Source organism: Schistocerca cancellata, chromosome 3, assembly GCF_023864275.1.
Source record: "Schistocerca cancellata isolate TAMUIC-IGC-003103 chromosome 3, iqSchCanc2.1, whole genome shotgun sequence".
NCBI classification, from domain to species: Eukaryota; Metazoa; Arthropoda; class Insecta; order Orthoptera; family Acrididae; genus Schistocerca; species Schistocerca cancellata.
This window is the reverse complement of record NC_064628.1, coordinates 326,476,435-326,503,612: the sequence shown is the minus strand read 5'-3', so window position 1 is coordinate 326,503,612 and position 27,178 is coordinate 326,476,435. Positions and strand designations below refer to the sequence as shown.

At 44.7% G+C, this 27,178-nt stretch overlaps 1 protein-coding gene across 1 annotated transcript in view; it reads left to right on the top strand.

Annotated features, from left to right (window-relative positions):
* The window catches only part of LOC126175020 (SUMO-activating enzyme subunit 2), a 156,241-nt gene that overhangs the window by 87,082 nt on the left and 41,981 nt on the right, over positions 1 to 27,178 (top strand). The window contains exons 7-8 of the mRNA XM_049921518.1: positions 15,400 to 15,529; positions 15,631 to 15,848. Of these exons, the coding sequence (XP_049777475.1) occupies positions 15,400 to 15,529; positions 15,631 to 15,848 (348 nt within the window). The remainder of the gene's footprint in view (positions 1 to 15,399; positions 15,530 to 15,630; positions 15,849 to 27,178) is intronic.

The following is a 27,178-nucleotide window of genomic DNA, read 5'->3' as shown; positions in this document are numbered from 1 at the left end:
ACACACACACATATCCATCCACACATACACAGACACAAGCAGACATTTGTAAAGGCAAAGAGTTTGGGCAGAGATGTCAGTCGGGACGGAAGTACAGAGGCAAAGATGATGTTGAAAGACAGGTGAGCTATGAGCGGTGGCAGATTGAAATTAGAAATTAGCGGAGATTGAGGCCTGGCGGATAGCGAGAAGAGAGGATATGCTGAAGGGCAAGTTCCCATCTCCGGAGTTCTGACAGGTTGGTGTTAGTGGGAAGTATCCAGATAACCCGGACGGTGTAACACTGTGCCAATATGTGCTGGCCGTGCACCAAGGCATGTTTAGCCACAGGGTGATCCTCATTACCAACAAACACTGTCTGCCTGTGTCCATTCATGCGAATGGACAGTTTGTTGCTGGTCATTCCCACATAGAACGCTTCACAGTGTAGGCAGGTCAGTTGGTAAATCACGTGGGTGCTTTCACACGTGGCTCTGCCTTTGATCGTGTACACCTTCCGGGTTACAGGACTGGAATAGGTGGTGGTGGGAGGGTGCATGGGACAGGTTTTACACCGGGGGCGGTTACAGGGGTAGGAGCCAGAGGGTAGGGAAGGTGGTTTGGGGATTTCATAGGGATGAACTAAGAGGTTACGAAGGTTAGGTGGACGGCGGAAAGACACTCTTGGTGGAGTGGGGAGGATTTCATGAAGGATGGATCTCATTTCAGGGCAGGATTTGAGGAAGTCGTATCCCTGCTGGAGAGCCACATTCAGAATCTGATCCAGTCCCGGAAAGTATCCTGTCACAAGTGGGGCACTTTTGGGGTTCTTCTGTGGAAGGTTCCGGGTTTGAGGAGATGAGGAAGTGGCTCTGGTTATTTGCTTCTGTACCAGGTCGGGAGGGTAGTTACGGGATGCAAAAGCTGTTTTCAGGTTGTTGGTGTAATGGTTCAAGGATTCCGGACTGGAGCAGATTCGTTTGCCACGAAGACCTAGGCTGTAGGGAAGGGACCGTTTGATGTGGAATGGGTGGCAGCTGTCATAATGGAGGTACTGTTGCTTGTTGGTGGGTTTGATGTGGACGGACGTGTGAAGCTGGCCATTGGACAGGTGGAGGTCAACGTCAAGGAAAGTGGCATGGGATTTAGAGTAGGACCAGGTGAATCTGATGGAACCAAAGGAGTTGAGGTTGGAGAGGAAATTCTGGAGTTCTTCTTCACTGTGAGTCCAGATCATGAAAATGTCATCAATAAATCTGTACCAAACTATGGGTTGGCAGGCCTGGGTAACCAAGAAGGCTTCCTCTAAGCGACCCATGAATAGGTTGGCGTATGCCTGGAACAGTTCCGTCCTCCGTCACAGCGGGACCCACCTCCTCTTCCTCAAAATCACCCTCTCCTAACCTTCCAGGAATTTCTGACTTCCAGCTTTGCCTCTCAATCCTTCTTAAAAAACCTTAATCCTACTCCCAACATCACCACTGCTGAAGCCCAGGCTATCCGTGATCTGAAGGCTGACCAATCCATCGTCATTCTTCCGGCGGACAAGGGTTCCACGACTGTGGTACTTGATCGTCGGGAGTATGTGGCTGAGGGACTGCGTCAGCTTTCAGACAACACTACTTACAAAGTTTGCCATGGTAATCCCATTCCTGATTTCCAGGAGGAGCTTCAAGGAATCCTCAGAACCTTAGGCCCCCTACGAAACCTTTCACCTGACTCCATCAACCTCCTGACCCCACCAACACCCCGCACCCCTACCTTCTACCTTCTTCCCAAAATTCACAAACCCAATCATCCCGGCCGTCCCATTGTAGCTGGTTACCAAGCCCCCACAGAACGCATCTCTGCCTGCGTAGATCAACACCTTCAACCCATTACATGCAGTCTCCCATCCTTCATCAAAGACACCAACCACTTTCTCGAACGCCTGGTCACCCCCAGAAACCATCCTTGTAACCATTGATGCCACTTCCTTATACACAAATATTCTGCATGTCCAGGGCCTCGCTGCGATGGAGCACTTCCTTTCACGCCGATCACCTGCCACCCTACCTAAAACCTCTTTCCTCATTACCTTAGCCAGCTTCATCCTGACCCACAACTTCTTCACTTTTGAAAACCAGACATACCAACAATTAAAGGGAACAGCCATGGGTACCAGGATGGCCCCCTCGTACGCCAACCTATTCATGGGTCGCTTAGAGGAAGCCTTCTTGGTTACCCAGGCCTGCCAACCCAAAGTTTGGTACAGATTTATTGATGACATCTTCATGATCTGGACTCACAGTGAAGAAGAACTCCAGAATTTCCTCTCCAACCTCAACTCCTTTGGTTCCATCAGATTCACCTGGTCCTACTCTAAATCCCATGCCACTTTCCTTGACGTTGACCTCCACCTGTCCAATGGCCAGCTTCACACGTCCGTCCACATCAAACCCACCAACAAGCAACAGTACCTCCATTATGACAGCTGCCACCCATTCCACATCAAACGGTCCCTTCCCTACAGCCTAGGTCTTCGTGGCAAACGAATCTGCTCCAGTCCGGAATCCTTGAACCATTACACCAACAACCTGAAAACAGCTTTTGCATCCCGTAACTACCCTCCCGACCTGGTACAGAAGCAAATAACCAGAGCCACTTCCTCATCTCCTCAAACCCGGAACCTTCCACAGAAGAACCCCAAAAGTGCCCCACTTGTGACAGGATACTTTCCGGGACTGGATCAGATTCTGAATGTGGCTCTCCAGCAGGGATACGACTTCCTCAAATCCTGCCCTGAAATGAGATCCATCCTTCATGAAATCCTCCCCACTCCACCAAGAGTGTCTTTCCGCCGTCCACCTAACCTTCGTAACCTCTTAGTTCATCCCTATGAAATCCCCAAACCACCTTCCCTACCCTCTGGCTCCTACCCCTGTAACCGCCCCCGGTGTAAAACCTGTCCCATGCACCCTCCCACCACCACCTATTCCAGTCCTGTAACCCGGAAGGTGTACACGATCAAAGGCAGAGCCACGTGTGAAAGCACCCACGTGATTTACCAACTGACCTGCCTACACTGTGAAGCGTTCTATGTGGGAATGACCAGCAACAAACTGTCCATTCGCATGAATGGACACAGGCAGACAGTGTTTGTTGGTAATGAGGATCACCCTGTGGCTAAACATGCCTTGGTGCACGGCCAGCACATATTGGCACAGTGTTACACCGTCCGGGTTATCTGGATACTTCCCACTAACACCAACCTGTCAGAACTCCGGAGATGGGAACTTGCCCTTCAGCATATCCTCTCTTCTCGCTATCCGCCAGGCCTCAATCTCCGCTAATTTCTAATTTCAATCTGCCACCGCTCATAGCTCACCTGTCTTTCAACATCATCTTTGCCTCTGTACTTCCGTCCCGACTGACATCTCTGCCCAAACTCTTTGCCTTTACAAATGTCTGCTTGTGTCTGTGTATGTGTGGATGGATATGTGTGTGTGTGCAAGTGTATATCTGTCCTTTTTTCCCCCTAAGGTAAGTCTTTCCGCTCCCGGGATTGGAATGACTCCTTACCCTCTCCCTTAAAACCCATATACTTTTGTCTTTCCTTCTCCTTCCCTCTTTCCTGACGAGGCAACCGTTGGTTGCGAAAGCTAGAATTTTGTGTGTATGTTTGTGTTTGTTTGTGTGTCTATCGACCTGCCAGCGCTTTTTATATATATATATACAAACGAACACAAACATACACACAAAATTCAAGCTTTCACAACAAACTGTTTCCTCATCAGGAAAGAGGGGTTTTAAGGGAGAGGGTAAGGAGTCATTCCAGTCCCGGGAGCGGAAAGACTTACCTTAGGGGGGAAAAAAGGACGGGTACACACTCGCGCGCGCGCACACACACACATATCCATCCACACATATACAGACACAAGCAGACATATTTAAAGACCAGATCTGGTATGAAAAAGGGCGAAAAAGTGTTGGTTAAGTTGATCTTGTGGTGAACTTGGGTTGGTAGACAGTGATGTGCAAAAAGGTTAGGTGGTTGTGTTGCCGCTAAATCACGTTAAAGGACGGAGAAATTCGGGAAAATTTCGAAAAAACGTATTAAAGGAGTGGTGTTGTGGTGAAAGATTACGAAAATGGGGATAACATATGTTAACATATGTTAAATATGTCTGCTTGTGTCTGTATATGTGTGGATGGATATGTGTGTGTGTGTCTGCGCGAGTGTGTACCCGTCCTTTTTTCCCCCAAAGGTAAGTCTTTCCGCTCCCGGGACTGGAATGACTCCTTACCCTCTCCCTTAAAACCCACATCCTTTCGTCTTTCCCTCTCCTTCCCTCTTTCCTGATGAGGCAACAGTTTGTTGCGAAAGCTTGAATTTTGTGTGTATGTTTGTGTTCGTTTGTGTGTCTGTCGACCTGCCAGCACTTTCATTTGGTAAGTCACATCAACTTTGTTTTTATATATATATATATATATATATATATATATATATATATACTTAAAAACAAAGATAATGTGACTTACCAAATGAAAGTGCTGGCAGGTCGACAGACACACAAACGAACACAAACATACACACAAAATTCAAGCTTTCGCAACAAACTGTTGCCTCATCAGGAAAGAGGGAAGGAGAGGGAAAGACGAAAGGATGTGGGTTTTAAGGAAGAGGGTAAGGAGTCATTCCAGTCCCGGGAGCGGAAAGACTTACCTTAGGGGGAAAAAAGGACGGGTATACACTCGCACACACACACACACATATCCATCCACACATATACAGACACAAGCAGACATATTTAAAGACAAAGAGTTTGGGCAGAGATGTCAGTCGAGGCAGAAGCGCAGAGGCAAAGATGTTGAATGACAGGTGAGGTATGAGTGGCGGCAACTTGAAATTAGCGGAGATTGAGGCCTGGTGGATAACGGGAAGAGAGGATATATTGAAGAGCAAGTTCCCATCTCCGGAGTTCGGATAGGTTGGTGTTAGTAGGAAGTATCCAGATAACCCGGACGGTGTAACACTGCGCCAAGATGTGCTGGTCGTGCACCAAGGCATGTTTAGCCACAGGGTGATCCTCATTACCAACAAACACTGTCTGCCTGTGTCCATTCATGCGAATGGACAGTTTGTTGCTGGTCATTCCCACATAGAATGCATCACAGTGTAGGCAGGTCAGTTGGTAGATCACGTGGGTGCTTTCACACGTGGCTCTGCCTTTGATTGTGTACACCTTCCGGGTTACAGGACTGGAGTAGGTGGTGGTGGGAGGGTGCATGGGACAGGTTTTACACCGGGGGCGGTTACAAGGGTAGGAGCCAGAGGGTAGGGAAGGTGGTTTGGGGATTTCATAGGGATGAACTAAGAGGTTACGAAGGTTAGGTGGACGGCGGAAAGACACTCTTGGTGGAGTGGGGAGGATTTCATGAAGGATGGATCTCATTTCAGGGCAGGATTTGAGGAAGTCGTATCCCTGCTGGAGAGCCACATTCAGAATCTGATCCAGTCCCGGAAAGTATCCTGTCACAAGTGGGGCACTTTTGTGGTTCTTCTGTGGGAGGTTCTGGGTTTGAGAGGATGAGGAAGTGGCTCTGGTTATTTGCTTCTGTACCAGGTCGGGAGGGTAGTTGCGGGATGCGAAAGCTGTTGTCAGGTTGTTGGTGTAATGCTTCAGGGATTCCGGACTGGAGCAGATTCGTCCCGGGACTGGAATGACTCCTTACCCTCTTCCTTAAAACCCACATCCTTTCGTCTTTCCCTCTCCTTCCCTCTTTCCTGATGAGGCAACAGTTTGTTGCGAAAGCTTGAATTTTGTGTGTATGTTTGTGTTCGTTTGTGTGTCTGTCGACCTGCCAGCACTTTCATTTGGTAAGTCACATTATCTTTGTTTTTAAGTATATTTTTCCTTCGTGGAATGTTTCCTTCTATTATAACCATATCATTAATTTGAACCCAACAATTACGTTTGTTATTGTCGCCTTTGCATTTCGAAATCTTTCCTGTCGTCTTATTTCTCTTTTTTCTCTTTATTTTCTCTTTCTATTTTTACCAGTAGTTTCACTTTGTATTCACCTTCCCCTTTTACCGTTATCTACTATACAATTTTATCCCGCCTATATATGCTCAACAATACGTAACCCACTTCCCAATCATAACCAAAAAATTTTATTTTCGCTTTCAACACTACCGCTGCTATAAAATCCACCGTTTCCAGTTCAATAACAGCTGCTTTCACGTATTTAACAACCATTCTGGCTAGTTCGAATAACTTGAAGTTTATTTCCACTTCCGTTTTTCGCACATCACTGATCATTTTAGCCGCTCCCCACAGGTTTTAACGTCATTATTTCTACAATTGTTAGCCCCATTTTCGTAATCTTTCACCACAACACCACTCCTTTAATACGTTTTTTCGAAATTTTCTCGAAATTTTCCCGAATTTCTCCGTCCTTTGACGTGATTTAGCGGCAACACAACCACCTAACCTTTTTCCACATCGCTGTCTACCAACCCAAGTTCACCACAGGATCAACTTAACCAACACTTTTTCGCCTTTTTTCATACCAGATCTCCAGTTGCTTTCTAGTTCACCTTTATCTCTCCCCATATATTTCTATCTTTCTTTTTCATTTCAACCTCATGTTAAACTTTCCACCTTCAATACCATGTCACCCTCACAACACCCCCACAACGACCCCATTAAGTTTTATTTACATTCCCTCCGCAAACATGCCTTCACCCTAGCCAGATTACGCTCACATATTTTATTTTCTCAGGCTTGTCTGACATTTGGCATCACCCCCAAAGACCTCACACTTAAAGTTCCCATCTCTGGCTGCAACCCTTCTTTCCATCAGTCCCTATACCAGTTCCAAACTGAACAATCCATTGCCCTCACCCACCTAATCCTTCACCTACACATCAACTCAGCCAATGAACACACCCGTCAACTCCTATCCTAATAAAAGTCCTCAATCTTTCCTCTCCCACATCCACACCGGCTATTCAGAGCATCCTCCTACAGGCCAACCGCCAATTAGAACAGCATGCCACCCTTCACCTCAAAAAACTATCCAATCTCCTGGTTTCCCACCTCCGGAAAGGCAACTCACTCACCCTTCACAACCTTTCCAGCAAACCTCAACCACCTCTCATTGCACACAAACCCAGTCTCTCCCATCTACTCAATCTCCCACTTCCAGCTCCACTCCCTCCAAAACCTCAAAATTCCGATCAACACGATCTGGCACCACAACACCCTAATTCAGTAGTTAACCTTTCCTCCAAACCTCTCTCCCAATCCGAAACCTCTGTCCTATCCAAAGGCCTCACTTTCAGCCCCACTCCCAGATTCAACCAAACAGTCCTCGTCAAAGATTTACTGTCCTACATTCGTACTCTCTGCTGGAAGTATCACTTTGCCACGAAGAAAAATGATCCTAATCCTACCCCTAATGATCCAACTCCCCAAGAGACTATCCAAATTGAACCCTGCCTAGAACAGTTCCGTCCTCCATCACAGCGGGACCCACCTCCTCTTCCTCAAAATCACCCTCTCCAAACCTTCCAGGAATTTCTGACTTCCAGCCTTGCCTCTCAATCCTTCTTAAAAAACCTTAATCCTACTCCCAACATCACCACTGCTGAAGCCCAGGCTATCCGTGATCTGAAGGCTGACCGGTCCATCGTCATTCTTCCGGCGGACAAGGGTTCCACGACCGTGGTACTTGATCGTCGGGAGTATGTGGCTGAGGGACTGCGTCAGCTTTCAGACAACACCACATACAAAGTTTGCCAAGGTAATCCCATTCCTGATGTCCAGGCAGAGCTTCAAGGAATCCTCAGAACCTTAGGCCCCCTACAAAACCTTTCACCTGACTCCATCAACCTCCTGACCCCACCAACACCCCGCACCCCTACCTTCTACCTTCTTCCTAAAATTCACAAACCCAATCATCCCGGCCGCCCCATTGTAGCTGGTTACCAAGCCCCCACAGAACGTATCTCTGCCTACGTAGATCAACACCTTCAACCCATTACATGCAGTCTCCCATCCTTCATCAAAGACACCAACCACTTTCTCGAACGCCTGGAATCCTTACCCAATCCGTTACCCCCAGAAACCATCCTTGTAACCATTGATGCCACTTCCTTATACACAAATATCCCGCACGTCCAGGGCCTCGCTGCGATGGAGCACTTCCTTTCACGCCGATCACCTGCCGTCCTACCTAAAACCTCTTTCCTCATTACCTTAGCCAGCTTCATCCTGACCCACAACTTCTTCACTTTTGAAAACCAGACATACCAACAATTAAAGGGAACAGCCATGGGTACCAGGATGGCCCCCTCGTACGCCAACCTATTCATGGGTCGCTTAGAGGAAGCCTTCTTGGTTACCCAGGCCTGCCAACCCAAAGTTTGGTACAGATTTATTGATGACATCTTCATGATCTGGACTCACAGTGAAGAAGAACTCCAGAATTTCCTCTCCAACCTCAACTCCTTTGGTTCCATCAGATTCACCTGGTCCTACTCCAAATCCCATGCCACTTTCCTTGATGTTGACCTTCACCTGTCCAATGGCCAGCTTCACACATCCGTCCACATCAAACCCACCAACAAGCAACAGTACCTCCATTACGACAGCTGCCACCCATTCCACATCAAACGGTCCCTTCCCTACAGCCTAGGTCTTCGTGGCAAACGAATCTGCTCCAGTCCGGAATCCCTGAAGCATTACACCAACAACCTGACAACAGCTTTCGCATCCCGCAACTACCCTCCCGACCTGGTACAGAAGCAAATAACCAGAGCCACTTCCTCATCCTCTCAAACCCAGAACCTCCCACAGAAGAACCACAAAAGTGCCCCACTTGTGACAGGATACTTTCCGGGACTGGATCAGATTCTGAATGTGGCTCTCCAGCAGGGATACGACTTCCTCAAATCCTGCCCTGAAATGAGATCCATCCTTCATGAAATCCTCCCCACTCCACCAAGAGTGTCTTTCCGCCGTCCACCTAACCTTCGTAACCTCTTAGTTCATCCCTATGAAATCCCCAAACCACCTTCCCTACCCTCTGGCTCCTACCCTTGTAACCGCCCCCGGTGTAAAACCTGTCCCATGCACCCTCCCACCACCACCTACTCCAGTCCTGTAACCCGGAAGGTGTACACAATCAAAGGCAGAGCCACGTGTGAAAGCACCCACGTGATCTACCAACTGACCTGCCTACACTGTGATGCATTCTATGTGGGAATGACCAGCAACAAACTGTCCATTCGCATGAATGGACACAGGCAGACAGTGTTTGTTGGTAATGAGGATCACCCTGTGGCTAAACATGCCTTGGTGCACGACCAGCACATCTTGGCGCAGTGTTACACCGTCCGGGTTATCTGGATACTTCCTACTAACACCAACCTATCCGAACTCCGGAGATGGGAACTTGCTCTTCAATATATCCTCTCTTCCCGTTATCCACCAGGCCTCAATCTCCGCTAATTTCAAGTTGCCGCCACTCATACCTCACCTGTCATTCAACATCTTTGCCTCTGCGCTTCTGCCTCGACTGACATCTCTGCCCAAACTCTTTGTCTTTAAATATGTCTGCTTGTGTCTGTATATGTGTGGATGGATATGTGTGTGTGTGCGAGTGTATACCCGTCCTTTTTTCCCCCTAAGGTAAGTCTTTCCGCTCCCGGGACTGGAATGACTCCTTACCCTCTTCCTTAAAACCCACATCCTTTCGTCTTTCCCTCTCCTTCCCTCTTTCCTGATGAGGCAACAGTTTGTTGCGAAAGCTTGAATTTTGTGTGTATGTTTGTGTTCGTTTGTGTGTCTGTCGACCTGCCAGCACTTTCATTTGGTAAGTCACATTATCTTTGTTTTTAAGTATATTTTTCCTTCGTGGAATGTTTCCTTCTATTATATATATATATATATATATATATATATATATATATATATATATATATATATATATATATATATATATATATATATATATATATAATAGAGGGAAACGTTCCACGTGGGAAAAAATATATTTAAAAAGAAAGATGATGAGACTTACCAAACAAAAGCGCTGGCAGGTCGATAGACACACAAACAAACACAAACATACACACAAAATCTAGCTTTCGCAACCAATGGTTGCCTCGTCAGGAAAGAGGGAAGGAGAGGGAAAGACAAAAGGATTTGGGTTTTAAGGGAGAGGGTAAGGAGTCATTCCAATCCCGGGAGCGGAAAGACTTACCTTAGGGGGAAAAAAGGACAGGTATACACTCGCGCACACACACACATAGCCATCCTCATATACACAGACACAAGCAGACATTTTTCATTTGTCTGTGTATATGAGGATGGCTATGTGTGTGTGTGCGAGTGTATACCTGTCCTTTTTTCCCCCTAAGGTAAGTCTTTCCGCTCCCGGGATTGGAATGACTCCTTACCCTCTCCCTTAAAACCCAAATCCTTTTGTCTTTCCCTCTCCTTCCCTCTTTCCTGACGAGGCAACCATTGGTTGCGAAAGCTAGATTTTGTGTGTATGTTTGTGTTTGTTTGTGTGTCTATCGACCTGCCAGCGCTTTTGTTTGGTAAGTCTCATCATCTTTCTTTTTATATATATATATATATATATATATATATATATATATATATATATATATATATATATATACACAAAAGGGCTGGCAGGTCGATAAACAAACACAAACATACACACAAAATTCTAGCTTTCGCAACCAACGGTTGCCTCGTCAGGAAAGAGGGAAGGAGAGGGAAAGACGAAAGGATTTGGGTTTTAAGGGAGAGGGTAAGGAGTCATTCCAATCCCGGGAGCGGAAAGACTTACCTTAGGGGGAAAAAAGGACGGGTATACACACGCGCGCGCACACACACACATATCCATCCACACATATACAGGCACAAGCAGACATATACAGAGGCAAAGAGTTATCATCTTTGTTTTATATATATATATTGCCTCTTCAAATGTGCTCAGCAGTGTGGCACAATTGCAGTTAGCATCCAGTAAGATTGCTCACCAGTTCTAATTAAAACTTGTTATCCTTAGGTGCTATCACAAAACTAGACATATTAAAAGGCATGTGTTGAGATGACAATCAAAATTATGTCAAATTTTCGTCTGAATAGTTCGGCCACAGTCTTAAAGTGAAAGCAAATCTGATGTAAAGAAGTATAAACACTAGGCCAGTGAACCACTTTGTTGCTCAAGATTTGCATAGTGTGTAAGGGCAGCAAATTGGAGGCAATGAAACAGTTGGCCTTTGTTGCAGTGTAGGCTGTTACCGTAACATTAAAGTTTTGGTTGTGGTTTTGTCTTGGGACCCCACTCCTAGTGTGGATACCTGGTCAAATGTTCATTGGTTCAGTTGCGATTTGCTGTTCTGTTTGTAATGGATCTGGGAGATATGTTATTTTTTTTTACCGTATTTATCGATACCAAATTGTAAATGTTTTCTTATATTTTTTGTCAAAATTTTTTTTATTATAATTTGCCTTATTATATGTTAATTTACTTATATTTTTGATAGTGAAAGCATATTGATTACTATTAGTAAATGTATCGAAGAATAGTAAAGAGACTGATTACAAGTGGAAGCTTGTGTGTTGTGTAAAATATCTTTGACACTGGAGTCGTCTTTGACTATAGTCAGTCGGCAGTGAACTCGTGATGTGTGTTGACGGTAGAACAATGTGTAGGTCGCCGTCATAAATAATTTTGAATTATGTTACTATTTTTTTATATAAACTATAAGAAGAAACTACATTCGAAGAAATGGTATTTGAAGCACCAAAAATGAGCCAAACACATTGAACCAGGTCATTTCTGCAGCCGACAAAGATGCATTGTGTAATCATACTTCCATTAGACAACTGAAGCCAAGACCAATATCGCATTGTAAACATCTAACGGAAAAGGTACTGTCACGAAATATGCCAAATTTAAGTAAATAAAAAATAGTGAGCATATTTCAACTTTGTGTCTCAGCCGGGATACCATATTTCATGTTGAATGGGTGTTTATTTATCCTGTTTACAAATACTGGAGTATTGATTGAAATACAGTGACAGCATTTACGTTGATAATTTTATCGTAAACGGGAATGCTTGTGGGACCCTATTACAAAGACAAATTTAAAAAGATTAGATGCTTGGTGGGAAATTAGTGAGCTGTTAGAATATAATTGTGTAACATGGAAAAGAAAGTCTTCATTAACATCTTTCTGCTGCGGGTCAAGCTATCCTAAAAGAGGTGTCATCTTTGGAAAATTTATGGTCTACACAATTCAGTAACAATTTGAAATCTCCATCTTTCATTCAGAAGGATATGAACTAGCCCATATTCAATTCAGCTTTAAGGTCATGCATTAATTTTATCCCACCGTATTTCTTCATTACTTTTAAAAAGAGGCCATCCACCAGCATCGTTTCTTTTTCTGATATTCAGCTTCATGCAATAAAATAAATGCTGCACATGCAACAGCTGCTAAATTCTCTTCTTTCCTTATGATATTGGACAGTGAAATTGTAATTAAAATGCTACTTTATAACAATGATGAAGTGGGAGCAACTTCAACATGTTATCAGAGCCAACTGTGATTCCACATGTCCCTTGGCCCCAACCCCTTCATTTGCTGAGGATGAGAGGCAGAATGTCAATGAGTTGGCAACCTGTGTTCGACCTAATCCATTGGCTGTCGTTCATTTGCCTAGAGAGAGAGAGAGAGAGAGAGAGCGCGTGCGCGCGCGCCTTTTAAATGTTAATCATGTTCTTTATCAAATGTGTGACACTGGTTAAAGTTATAGGCATGGTTCTGAGTCATGGGGGTTGAGATAGCATTAGTTGCAGTTCGACTGTCTCAATAAAATTGAAATTAACTCTCACTCATATGCATTAACAGGAAAATGTCTACTGTCTATTGTTGAATACTGGCAGGGGAAAGAAGAATAGGAAAAAAGGGGAAAAATGTATCATGGTGGTGCACGTTATTGAGAACCATATTTCAACTTAGTTAACTGTGCCTTGAACATTTATAGCATGCATACAAGTAGCACATCAGGCTTACAGAAATGAGCTGCTCTTTCTGGTGCTGTCATTCAAAGTTTTGTAGCTCTGGTAGAATTTAAATTATAGTAGGGACTATAAAAAAACTGCCTAATTAACCAAAATGGCAATTAAACACTGAAAACTTACAATTTAAGTCTTGTTCATAATGTATGATGTTGTTTCCCAACACATGCGGCAATGCTAATTGGATGTTGTTTATGTTGTGTGATACACAAACACGAGCCAAACCATGAAGCAAAGATTCCTTTGGATGGTATATCCAAGAACAGCCTTCATATCCCTTGTAGGCAGTTTCTGATAAAAGAGGTTATTGATCTCTGTTACTGCTAACAATACAGAAATGACTCAAACATAAGGCAGCATGTTAGATTTAGCAGGAAACCAGGAAGAATTACATGTCCTCCATTAATATATATGAACACTGCATCTATCTTCTCCAGGATACTGCTGATATACTTACTATTATTAGTATCCTCGTCATTATCAACAACAACATCAATCCTATGTAATGTAAGCACATTTAAAGGATGATGTTGATGTTGTTTTTTAACTTTTAAACGTAAAATAATCATATTGCAAATAACTGGAGATACACCAGCATGTATCTGCATCTATGCAGGCCTCTAGCTGTGGTATGGGAGCAACATGGGACTTGTCTCACATGAATTGCCGAGTTACACAGACTGTATAAATGTGGCTGCACTGATAGGCTTCCGTTAATTGGAACACAAGTCTCCAATTCACACAAACACTCAGTCTGTTGTTGCAGAAGTTGATTTGGTCACTATTGATTGCTGTTACAGTACGCCACACCAATGAAAGCAGTAACCATTTTAGTTTTGAGGGCTGTAACAAGCTGCCTGTGCTCGGATCCCACTCGGTCCAGTTGTTGTCTTTCTGGATCACAAGAAAAATCTTTATCAATTTTTATCTGACATAAATTGGAGGAAATGTTGCATAAATGGTTATGCAACAAATTGAAAACTTTCCTCCAGGCAGAAATATTCAGTCTTGTGAATATTAAACTAGTTGCATTGCAGAAAGGACCTCGTGCAGAAAAATTATCTACTTGTATTCATTAGATATGTGCATAAATAAAGTGCAAAGACAAAAGTGCTGATAATGTTGTACCTACTCCCATAATATCTGTGAGGTGTTGAGAGAAGAACATTATGTATAAACCACTCAAATCCAGTATAAAAATGAAATCCTCAATGTCTTTAAAGATCTGATGTGATAGTGAAACTCGTTGTTTTGTAACAGTAGACAAAAAATTTACAAATTGAAGGAAACAGTACTACTCTCTATTGTTGAATACTGGCAGGGGAAAGAAGAATAGGAAAAAAGGGGGGGATATGTATCATGGTGGCAAAGAGGGGGGGGGGAATCAGAAAAATAGCTGTAACTAAAGCCAAGCAGCAGTTCAGTATCTGTACTCTCCGCAAGTTCTGTCTTCGTCTAAGTTGTGAACCAAACAAAACCTACCTGCTCTCACCTTTGTGCCTCTGAAATGTTCTACCCTCCAACTTGCTTTTGATGCTAAAATGAATGCAGTTAGGCTGATTTTGCTCCTTGCAGTGTAGCAAGAGGGCTGACCCTTGTGGCCCAGCGGTCCTATGCGCTTCAGTCTGGAACCGTGCTGCTGCTACGGTCGCAGGTTCGAATCCTGCCTCGGGCATGGATGTGTGTGCTGTCCTTAGGTTAGTCAGGTTTAAGTGGGTCTAAGTCTAGGGGACTGATAACCTCAGATGTAAAGTCCCATAGTGCTTAGAGCCATTTGAATCATTTTTTGTAGCAAGAGGAAAATTCCTTCTCTAATTGATCGGCTTAGGAAATGATGTTGAGTGATATGTAAACATAAACAAGACTACCCTAGAAATTTTTCAAAATTTTTAATGTATCTTCATATACTTTTTGTCATAATTTTTTTGTATCTTTTTTCAGTTGCAGTAATTTTTTGTAGCTATGTTCATAGTACCTAATTGCAGGCAAACCAATCAGTGTTCTCTATTTGTAATTTTGTTGTTGTAAGTAAACGGCAAACAAATGACAAAAAGAAGTTGCAGTGGCAGCAATAGGATAGACCTGTGATTACCATCACAGGTGTACCATTAGTAAATTAATTGTCCGTAAATAACTTCTGCCCTACCAATGTGTTGTTGATTCAAACTTGTTTCAGTTTTACATATAATAGTTGATGCAGAAGAGGTATATAGATAATGGTGGTCTTATCATCTTTTAACTAATATTCATGTAGTTAGTTTATATTTTTACATATCAGTGTCATGAATTTTGTGTCAATAAATAAATGTTTAATTATTGTTTCAGTCTTTGGGTGAGGGTAGTCAGTTAATATGGGATAAAGATGACAAAGATGCTATGGACTTCGTTGCTGCATGTGCTAATATCAGAGCACATATATTCAAAATTCCTCGGAAATCTCGATTTGAGATAAAGTGTAAGAATACTGTTACTTTCAATTTCCTTTGTGTGCCACCGTTTTTTATATCCTGTGAGAAACAGGAAAAAATGAAACTAATGAGGTATTATCATTTACAGCAATGGCGGGCAATATTATTCCTGCGATCGCAACAACAAATGCTATTATTGCTGGTATTGTGGTCCTTCATGCAATAAATATTCTTCAAAAACAGGTGGAACGCTGTCAGTCTGTATACCTTCGTTTGAAGCCCAATCATCGCAATCAATTGATTGTACCAGAAAAGCATATGATTCCACCGAATCCAAAGTGTTATGTCTGCTCACCAAAACCAGAGGTTAGTTTTACGTACTTTATTTATACAGAACTTTTATGTTTGCTTGTTGATTGAAGTAGAGCAGCTTAGCTCTCCCTTCCTTATGAAGTGCTGCCAACAAAAGTATTGTAGCCTATATATTAAGTTTTACACTACACATAAACATGAGATGTGTGAGAAAAGTAATGAGACTGACAACACTGCGAGCAATCTGGCAGTGCTGTGTTGTGTTGACCGATGTGTTCATGCCCTACAGATGCTCAGTAACAGTTTCAGCTTTGTACAGCCATCATGTGGTTTTTGAGAGTGCCGTCAGCGAAGTTGTGCTTTTATTGTGTGTTACAAAAATGTCACCGCAGAATTTAGAGCAATGTCATGCTATCAAGTTTTGTGTTACACTTGTGAAATCAGCAAATGTGACCTTTGGAAAGTTAAAACAGAACTATGAGGAACACTCCTTATCAGGAGCACAAGTTTTTCACTGGCAAAAATCCTTTTTGGAAGGCTGAGAACATGTTGAAGATGAACCTCACTCAGGGAGATCTTAAACTTCAAAAACAGATGGAAACATCAAATGTGTGCATGCTCTTGTGAGATTACACACATGAACATTAAGGATGATGGGAGATCTGTTCAACTTACACTTTCTCTGTACATCAAATTTTGACTGAAGATTTGCCTGTGCAAAAGGTTTGTGCCAAAATGCGGCCAAAAAACCTCACAACTGAGCAGAGCACAATCAAAGAAACATGTACGTAGATCGTCTTGAGAGGATAGCCAATGACACTGTATGTTTCAGTCGTTGATCACAGGTGGTGACTTATATTTTTGAGTATGATCATGAACAAAGTGGCGAAGTGAGGAGTGGCGTACTTTGACATCTCAACCAGCAGAAGGTTGAATGAGCAAATCAAAATGGGAGGGTGGGATAAACCTGTGACAGGACACAGGTTTATCGACATCATCAGGGGCCGGGCCACCTACGAAAGCAGCCACGTCATTCACCAGTTCTGTTTCAATCATTGCAAGCTTTTTATACTGGTATGATGACCAACCAGCTGACCACCAGGATAAACGGCCACTGCCAAACTCTGACCAAGAACAAGGTAGACCACCCTGTTGCACAGCATGCAGCTGAACATAACACACTTGATGTCAATGGCTGCTGCACTACTCAAGCCATCTGGATGCTTCCCTCCACCATCACCTTTTATGAACTGTGCAGAAGTAAGTTAATCCCTACTACACTCTCTCTGCTCCCTTAATTATCCCGCCCTCAACCTGTGGTAATGTATTGTCCCCACACACTCCGCCCAGCAGTTTCCACCCCCCTCTGTCCTCCCCACTCTAATCTCCCCCTGTTTATGTGTTGCCTTCAGCCAACACATCCCCCTGTCTTACACTGCTCCTTTCATTTTTTGCTTCTTTTTTCCTCACTTCCCTGCCCACAACCTCCTGACATTGCACATGTTGGCATTCTAGTCCCCACACACTCCACCAGACAGCAGTGCTAGTCTCTCCCCACAGATACACTACTACTATCCCTTCCCCTCCCCAACCCCTCCAGATTGCTGCTTGCATCCCACATGATAACTGCATTCCGGCTGGAGATGCTGGAATTGGCAGTTACGTGTTCATGAGATGTACTTGCTTGCATGTATGACTGGTGTGTGTGTGTGTGTGTGTGTGTGTGTGTGTATTTAACTGATGAAGGCTGTGGCCAAAAGCTTCATGTAAGTGTCTTTCAATTGGGCCTGTCTGCAATTTAACATGTCTTCTGTACTGTAAGAAGCAATCTGTCTTTTCCTTCATTGTTGATAACTGTTGTTGAAATATTTCAGTGATATATTTTGTATAAAACTCTTATAGAAATATTTTAAGTTTGTAATCGTGGTCTTCTGAAGTAAGTTGCTGTAATGGTCAGCAAATATTGTGTGAGCCGAGACAGGCCAGTTTATAGTGAAATGCCATTGTACCAATTTACGGGGTCTTTCTGTAAGAGCATGCAAAAATTTAACAGGGCATAAAGGATGCTCTACTGAACAGTTTGAGGTAGGGAACCTGGGGTCGGAGAAGCCAGCTTAACGAGGTAATAGAAATAAAATCACGTTACTGTGTACTTTTTTATTTACATTAGTTACAATTAACTGCAAATACCATCATTGACACAGCAAATGTGCCATTTGTCCTGTATCTTACAAAATATGCTGAAACTATCAACCATCAACCTCAATGCAAGCATGACATCGGCGAACAAGATTCTGACAAACTCTGACAAATACCCCTAGTGTGTTTCGAATCACATCACAGGCATTTACAATTCTGGCAACTACCGTATTTACTCGAATCTAAGCCGCACTTTTTTTCCGGTTTTTGTAATCCAAAAAACCGCCTGCGGCTTAGAATCGAGTGCAAAGCAAGCGGAAGTTCTGAGAAATGTTGGTAGGTGCCGCCACAACTAACTTCTGCCGTCGAATATATGTAGCGCTACAAGGGGATGCTTTGTAGGCACAGAGATAAATACTGGCGCCAAAATCTCTGCGTCGGTAAATAAATTTAAAAAAAAGGTGGAAGACGAGCTTTTTTTCTCCGCCCCGAGTTTCGACCACTGCATTTTCGTACATTATCCAACAAAGTAAATACAAATTCCGTATTGTTCATCTTCGAATGTAGCAGAATTTCAATGTACTATGAAAATCCGACTGGCAAGACTGTTTGGGATGTTTGTCAATATGGCCAACTCTACGTGTTGAATTTTTTACTACCTGTGAGAAGAGGTGGTTGCTAATAGGAACCTGACGAAATGTGAATCACATGCAGTATTCTCTTCACCATAAGAATAATATGAATGTAAACATTATGCCACGTATTCTTTCGTGTTTGCTGCTATTTCATTTAAATCCTATCTGCCTAATAAACTACGAAACTAGAGTGAGACAACAGCAAACGCGGAAGAATATACGTATCGTGTCATGTTTACATTCGTATTTTTCTTATGCCTAATAGTGATACAGTCAGAAATTAAGCACGGCAACTGATTAGATTTTTAAATCTAAGATGACTAATTCCTGTGCAGAATTTGACGTACTAGAGAAGCGGCCGCAAAGATTTTCAAACGGAGAAAAATTTTCGCCTAACTCTCGTTCAGAACATATTCTATCATATGCAGTCTATTATTTGGTTCTTGTTGATCATTATCAAAGAAAGCAGTGTAAGTAACAACAAATAGCAATCTCTTGCCATTGTTTCGCTAGTGAGACGATTCCTCTCTTCTTTTTTTTTAATTGTAAGCGGCGGTAGCGCGCACAAAAGCAAGCCATGCCGCGCGCGGCGACAGGCCGTAAACACGCACTATCAGAATGAGACAAACAATGCATGACACAGTACAGTAATGCATTTTCAGCTCAGAGTGACGTTAACACATATAACAAAGAAAACGGCACTTATCAGATCAAAGCAAAATAAGCAATCGATTCAAACCAGACGAAGCACGTGAAAAGGAAGGGTACCCGTATAAATACGGACGGAGCGCCTGACGTATAGCAATGGCTACCTGGTAAAACTTAACTGTTAAGCTTACGACTCGAACCAAACTCCTGTAGCTGTATCGTCATTCATTTGACCTAAATTGTGTCTCGTATTACAATGGACCAACTTTGTTTTGATTTGGAGGTGCGGCCTAAAACTTTTCTCTCCCCTTGAATTTCGAGTCTCAAATTTCAGGTGCGGCTTAGATTCGGGAAAATTTTTTTCCTCGATTTCGAGTGTCATTTTTCGGGTGCGGCTTAGATTCGGGTGCGGCTTAGATTCGAGTAAATACGGTAGTGCCATTTCCATTCCACTGGGGGCTCATACACAAGTGACTTTAGATATCCCCACAGAAAATAATCAAGTGTATTCCGGTGAGATGACCTCACAAGCCATGGATTAGGATATCCCTTTGCAGTCCAGCGACCAGGAAATACTTCCTAGTAATCAGCCTCATTGTCCTCTTGTCCTTGCAGGAAATAAAGAATGTACATGTAAATAAACAGCACGGTATGTGTAAACTTGTATGTGTGTTAGTTGTAAATAAGCTGGAAAGTGGTAATGCTAAACAAAGTGGTAGCCAAGTTTACTTCCGTACCTTCTTAAGCTTGGTTTCTCCGAGCCCAGATTCCCTACCTCAGATTGTTCAGGGGAGCATTCTCTGTGCCCTGTTATATTTTTGCACACTCATGTGGGAACACCCTGTATGTGTGTAAATCACCCATGTCCAGCTTTCCCTCCAGCAATGATGGTTTTTTGAACTTAAACCAGTGGAGGGGTAAAGTTGTGTTGGTAGAGCTGAAGATTCGCAATGGATTATTTCAAGTACTTGACAGCTGTAGACCATTTCTCCATGAAAATTATTTTACTAGTTTGGGGGAAAAGTGAGTTACGACGGCGTTCCAGTGCCTCTAACACAAAAATGGCTACTCAAAATGAAAAGTGTCAGGCATGAGAATTTTAGAGCATCAATAATTGTGTGAAAAATCTCCTAATTTTTAAAATTCACTATCCTCTTTTCAAAGATACAAGTAAAAACCTGAAAGTATTCTTAGCACTAAAGAAGAAACATACATAAAAATGTGGATATTTTGAGTTTTGAAACAATTGTACTTTCTAACTTTTTTCTCAATGAAGGGGATTAGTGATGAACGTAAGTTCTTCCTTCACCAGTTGCTACATACATTGTTGACCAGTATTATATTTCTGAAATTTTTTGAATAAGTGATATTGAGTAAAACTAAAAAATACCTCTCTTGTAAAATTCTGTAAACGGCGTTTGTTGAGTTTTGTTAAAATGGCCATCAGCTTTTATCTTCAACTTTCTGTGAACTGAACTGTTGCGTGTTGATCGGTATACCGACAGTCCCCAACAGATCTGAGTGAATTGTATCCTTTGGGACCCAGGGTTTAGTGCTATACTTGCCTTATAGCTGTCAGTGGACTTCTGGACTGTCTGGGTCTGGTGGTCATTCCCACACTCTGTGTCGATGATTTATGTATTTGGTACAGTTCCCAGTCGGTAGGCATTGCCAAGCATCAAGTCCAAGGAGCACAAAGAGGTCAGCTTCTTGAACCCTCTCCGGTAGTAGCTTCCAATTTTCTCGTGCTATATCAAGGGTCATGCACTTTAGTCGCCGCACCACAGTTCACCCCGACACATACCTTAACTTGGAGAACCAGTGTCTCTAGAGTAACAAAATTGAATTTTTGAGCTTTCTCTTTAGCCATAAACTGACATGGTTGCTACATCTACCAGCTTAAAACATCTTGTGTAAAGAAACTTAATGCTCTCTGCTTTCTTAACTGCACCTTCCATGGACAGTGAGTGCTCCACTCTCGTATGCTTCATAGGGCACTGGTCCCCGGCACTATTAATTATGTGACTGTTAGACCTCATTCATTATTATGGGGTACATATAGCCACTAGAACCTTTCCTACAAGCCTCACCACAGTCTTCTGGTGTAAGCCAGGATTCTACCTCTGTGGTTTCAAACCCACATACTGCTACTCAGTTACACCATCTGCCGGTTGCCTAGCCACTCAAAACATCACTTTGTTTTACTCTCAGAAGAGTATTACCACCCTGACAATCTATTTAGGGCCCCCCAGGGGGTTCACAACTCTTTTGTGGACACGTGCGTAGCGAGCACGGGACCCCGAGCTAATGTGGCCCTCCTTCCTTTCCGGGCTGCATACCTTCCCTTTCCTCATACTTCCCCCTCCCCCATCTTCGCCCCCCCCCCCCCCTCACCTCTGGCTCTTTCCTTCCCTTTCTCTCCCTCTGGGAGTATGGTTTGTGCCTACGTCCGGAGACGGATGCTCTAAACTGTTACAAATTCCTTGCTTTCTATACTTGCCCGTCTTCGTCCTTCCTCTGTCCTTCTCTTTTCCTTCCTGCTTCTCTCTGCACTTTTCTCCACTGCGGCGTTTGAGACCCCTCTTCTTTCCTTTCCCTTTCTCTTTTTTCCTCCCTGTGCATGTCTGAAGGCCGACCCACGCACTTCCATGCGTAGCCGGTGACGGGGTAACGCGTAATTCCCCGCCCCGGGTAGACAGGTAGGACACGTACGTACCCCCTGGTAACGGCCAGACCCAGGGAGGGGTGATTACCCGAGCTGATACCTTCCGAAAGTGCCGATTGGTCCCTCCGTCCGTTTGTCAGGAGGTGTGACCTGAGGTGTGAACAATCACCTAAGGCGGGAGTGCCCTCAGTGAGGGCCCCCACAAGGGAGGAGCGCGCCATCGGAGATGCCGGTAATCATGGGGGATTCTTCCGCAATGGTTTCCTCACCTTCCACTATGTCTGCTCACAAATGTAAGTATACTGAGTCTCAGCCACAGACGGTTCTTCCATCGTTGCCACAGTTCCTTGTTGTTTCTCGGTCTGACGAATGTCACGACTTCTCCACGGTCAACCCTTTCATTATTCAGAAAGGTGTCGACGCAATAGCGGGTCCTGTAAAGTCTTGTTCCAGATTACGGAATGGCACCCTGTTGTTAGAAACAAACAGTGCCCTCCAGGCACAAAAATTGCTGCGTACTTCTCTGCTCCACACCTTCCCTGTCCGGGTGGAACCGCACCGTACCTTAAATTCCTCGCGTGGAGTCGTTTATACACGATCCCTCGATGGATTGTCTGACGAAGAAATTCAGCACTACCTGTCTGACCAGGGCGTAACGGCTGTTCATAGAGTTATGAAAAGGGTTGACACTAACAGCATTCCAACCCGCACTGTCTTCTTGACGTTTGACAAAGTTCAATTCCTATCGAAAATCAAAGCGGGCTATAAGATAATTTCCGTTCGCCCTTATGTCCCAAACCCTACGCGTTGCTACCGATGTCAGCGGTTCAATCACACCAGCCAGTCCTGTTCCAATCCGGCCAAATGTGTTACGTGTGGCAAGGATGCCCATGAGGGTGCTTGTCCACCTCCATCCCCTCGCTGCATCAACTGTATGGGTGACCACGCTGCTTCCTCTCGAGATTGCCCCGTTTTTAAGGACGAAAAGCTCATCCAGGAAATACGAGTGAAGGAAAAGGTGTCGACCTTTGCTGCTCGAAAATTATTCGCCAGTCGACAGCCCACCGTGCCTCAGGCAGGAAAATACAGCACTGTCCTTGCTTCTCCTCGGCCAACAAAGGAGGCGGCCACGCAGACTTGCGACCTCACCTGTAGTGCCACGGTCGTCAGATCGGCTAGCGCAAAGATCGCCCTTTCAACCTCACCACTTTCGCCTGCCCACTCTATGGTTCACCCTTCGTCGGGTTCTGCTAAATCTCGAGCCCAAAAGTCAGACACCAAGTCTTCGGAAAAAGAGCATACTCGAGAAGAGTTTTTACGTTCCGCAACTTCATAACCATCGGTTCCTCCTTCTTCTAAACATCATACTTCCAAGAAGGCTACAAAGAAACCCAGTTCCTCTCCTTCTCCGCCAAGGCGTGTCCCATCTACAGCACCACCTGGCGGCAATCGCCCTCGGCCGTCTTCTGTGTCGCCGAGGCGCACTGCTGGTGGCCAGTCAACCGGCCGATCGCTGGTGGCAGGAGCTGCTCCTGACCAACCTATGGATCAGGATCTTCTGCCTATGGCTGAATGCCACTCCATGCTGTCGGTCGCAAGCTCTGAGCAGTCGTTGAGTTGACAGCACCCTTGGTCACATTCCTTCATTTTCTGTTCGCCCTATGTCCATTATCCACTGGAATATCCGCGGCATTCGAGCCAGTCGGGATGAATTGTCGATCCTCTTACGATCCTACTCGCCGGTCATCTTCTGTCTTCAGGAAACAAAGCTGCGTCCCCATGACCGCTTTGTTCTCCCTCATTTTCAGTCCGTCCGATATGATCTCCCCTCTGTTGAAGGCACTCCCGCCCATGGAGGACTCACGATTCTTCTCCATGATACTCTCCATTATCACCCAATCCCCTTAAACAGTTCCTTCCAAGCTGTCGCCGTCCGCCTTTCCCTCTCTGGATACACGTTCTCTCTTTGTACTGTATAAATTCCATCGTCCACACCAATGGCACGAGCTGATCTCCTTCATCTTCTTGGTCAGCTTCCACCCCCCTATTTGCTGGTTGGTGACTTCAATGCCCACCACCCGCTTTGGGGATCTCCACATCCTTGTCCACGTGGCTCCCTATTGCTAGACGTCTTCCACCATGCGGATCTAGTTTGCCTCAACACTGGGGTCCCCACATTTTTGTCTGCCTCCACGACAAATTTATCTCATTTGGACCTTGCGGTCGGTACTATTCCGCTAGCTCGGCGCTTCGAATGGTTCGCCCTTGATGATACACACTCGAGTGACCACTTTCCATGTGTCCTTAGACTGCAGCCTCAACTGCCATATATGCGCCCGCGACGCTGGAAGTTTGCCCAAGCCGATTGGACACTTTTTTCGTCTCTAGCAACATTCGATGACCGTCGCTTTCCCAGCGTCGACGATGAGGTCACACATATAACCAACGTTATTCTTACAGCTGCGGAACGTTCAATACCACGCACCTCCGAATTGCCCCGGCGCCCCCCAGTTCCTTGGTGGAACGAGGCATGCCATGACGCAATACGTGAGCAGCGACGTGCTCTTCGCATTTTCCGTCACCATCCTACTTTGGCCAATTGTATCCGCTATAAGCAGCTCCATGCGCGATGCCGTCGCGTTATCCGCGATAGCAAGAAGGCAAGCTGGAAATTCTTTATTAGCTCATTTAACACCTTCACTCCCTCCTCGGAAGTTTGGAGTCGGCTTCGACGGTTCTCAGGCGCGCCTAGTTTCTCCCCGGTCTCTGGGCTCACTGTTGCGCATGATACATTAGTGGACCCCGTTGCAATTTCTAACTCATTGGGTCAGCACTTTGCTGAGAATTCGAGCTCTTCCAATTACCCGCCAGCGTTTCTCCCGAAGAAACATGCAGCGGAAGCGCGACCTCTTGCTTTCTCCTCTCCAAATCACGAAAGCTACAATACTGTTTTCTCCATGCGGGAACTCCAACATGCACTTTCTTCTTCTCGCTCCTCCGCCCCAGGACCAGATGGTATCCACGTCCAAATGTTGTTGCATTTATCAACCCATAGTCTGCGTTACCTCCTTCGCCTTTATAATCGAATTTGGACCGACAGTACTTTTCCCCGAAGATGGCGGGAAGCTGTCGTCGTTCCTATTCCTAAACCTGGAAAGGACAAACATCTCCCCTCTAGCTATCGCCCCATTTCTCTCACGAGTAGTGTCTGTAAGGTTTTGGAGCGTATGGTAAATTACCGTTTAGCTTGGTGGCTGGAATCCCGCAGTCTTTTAACACCTGCCCAATGCGGATTCCGAAAGCATCGTTCTGCAGTTGACCATCTTGTTGCTCTCTCCACTTATATCATGAACAATTTTCTCCGAAAACGCCAAACAGTAGCAATATTTTTTGATCTGGAGAGAGCATACGATACCTGTTGGAGGACAGGCATCCTCCACACACTGTTCTCTTGGGGCTTTCAAGGTCGGCTGCCCCTTTTTCTTCGCGAATTTATGGCAGAGCGTACATTTAGAGTGCGGGTGAACACTACTCTCTCCCATACTTTCTCCTAAGAAAACGGGGTATCCCAGGGCTCCGTGCTGAGTGTTGTACTGTTTGCCATTGCCATCAATCCAATTATGGATTGTCTCCTTCCTGATGTCTCGGGTTCCCTCTTTGTAGACGATTTTGCGATCTACTACAGCTCTCAACGGACCAGCCTTCTTGAACGACGTCTTCAAGGATGTCTCGATCGCCTCCACTCTTGGAGCATCGAAACCGGCTTCCGTTTTTCTCCCAGTAAGACCGTTTGTGTTAATTTTTGGCGACGTAAGGAGTTTCTTCCACCCTCCTTACATCTAGGACCTGTCAACCTTCCGTTTTCAGACGACGCTAAATTCTTGGGTCTTATGTTTGACAGAAAACTATGCTGGTCCTCCCACATTTCGTATCTTTCGGCTCGCTGTCTGCGATCCCTCAACACCCTCCGTGTCCTGAATGGTACCTCGTGCTCCGTGACCTTTGTCGATTTCCCAAGGATGGTACCCCTTCACTTGTTTATCGTCGGACATTTGCTGCTCTATGTGCACAAATGACGGACACCACATTTATTTACACCGACGGCTCGAAAACATCGTTAGGTGTAGGGAGTGCCTATGTTGTTGGCGACACCCCAAATCACTTTCGGCTTCCCGACCAGTGTTCGGTCTATACTGCGGAGCTTTACGCTGTTCTCCAGGCTGTCCACTACATCCGCCGCCATCAGCGGATACAGTACGTTATCTGCTCCGATTCTCTCAGCTCTCTCCTCAGTCTCCAAGCTCTTTACCCTGTGCACCCTCTGGTCCACCGGATTCAGGACTGTCTGCGCTTGCTCCACCTTGGGGGCGTCTCGGTGGCGTTCCTCTGGCTCCCGGGACACGTTGGTATCTGCGGAAATGAGGCGGCCGATATTGCAGCCAAGGCTGCAGTCTCTCTTCTTCGGCCAGCTATTCCTTCGATTCCCGTCGCCGATCTACGGAGTGTTTTATGTCGTCGTGTTGTTCATTTATGGCACGCGCACTGGTCGACACTTCCCCAAAATAAATTGCGGGACGTAAAAACTCTTCCTCGTGCTTGGACCTCTTCCTCCCGAGCGCGTCGTCGGGAGGAGGTAATTTTAACTAGACTCCGGATAGGGCACTGTCTTTTTAGCCATAGACATCTTTTAATCAACGATCCTCCCCCACTCTGTCCCCACTGCTCTCAGTTGTGGACGGTAAGACACCTTTTAATTGAGTGCCCCTATTTTACTCCGTTACGCGCCTGTCTACAGCTGTCGCCTGATATATCGTCAATTTTAGCAGATGACACGCGATCGGCCGATCGCGTTCTAGAGTTCATTCGTGCCAGTGAAATGACGTCAGTCATTTGATTTTTTTTTTTTTTTGGGATACCCAACCCCTTTCTGTAGTGGATTTTTAAGCCTTCCTTCTGTTTTTAGTTTCTCCACTTTTATGACTTTCGTTCCCACTGCTGCTGGTTTCTATTTTAGATTTTTTACGGTTTCTTAAGTCCCAGACCGGGCGATAATGACCAAAGCAGTTTTGCGCCCTAAAACCACAAAAAAAAAAAAAAAAATATATATATATATATATATATATATATATATATATATATATATATATATATATATATATATATATATAATTTAGGGCAGGCTTCAAAAGTGAAGTGTCTTTGGAAATTCTTAAGAGTCCTTCATTTTCCAACTCCCAAATGGACCTGTGCGGTGACTTAGTCCTCTCTGGTGCATACCCAGACCACAGACCTAGTTA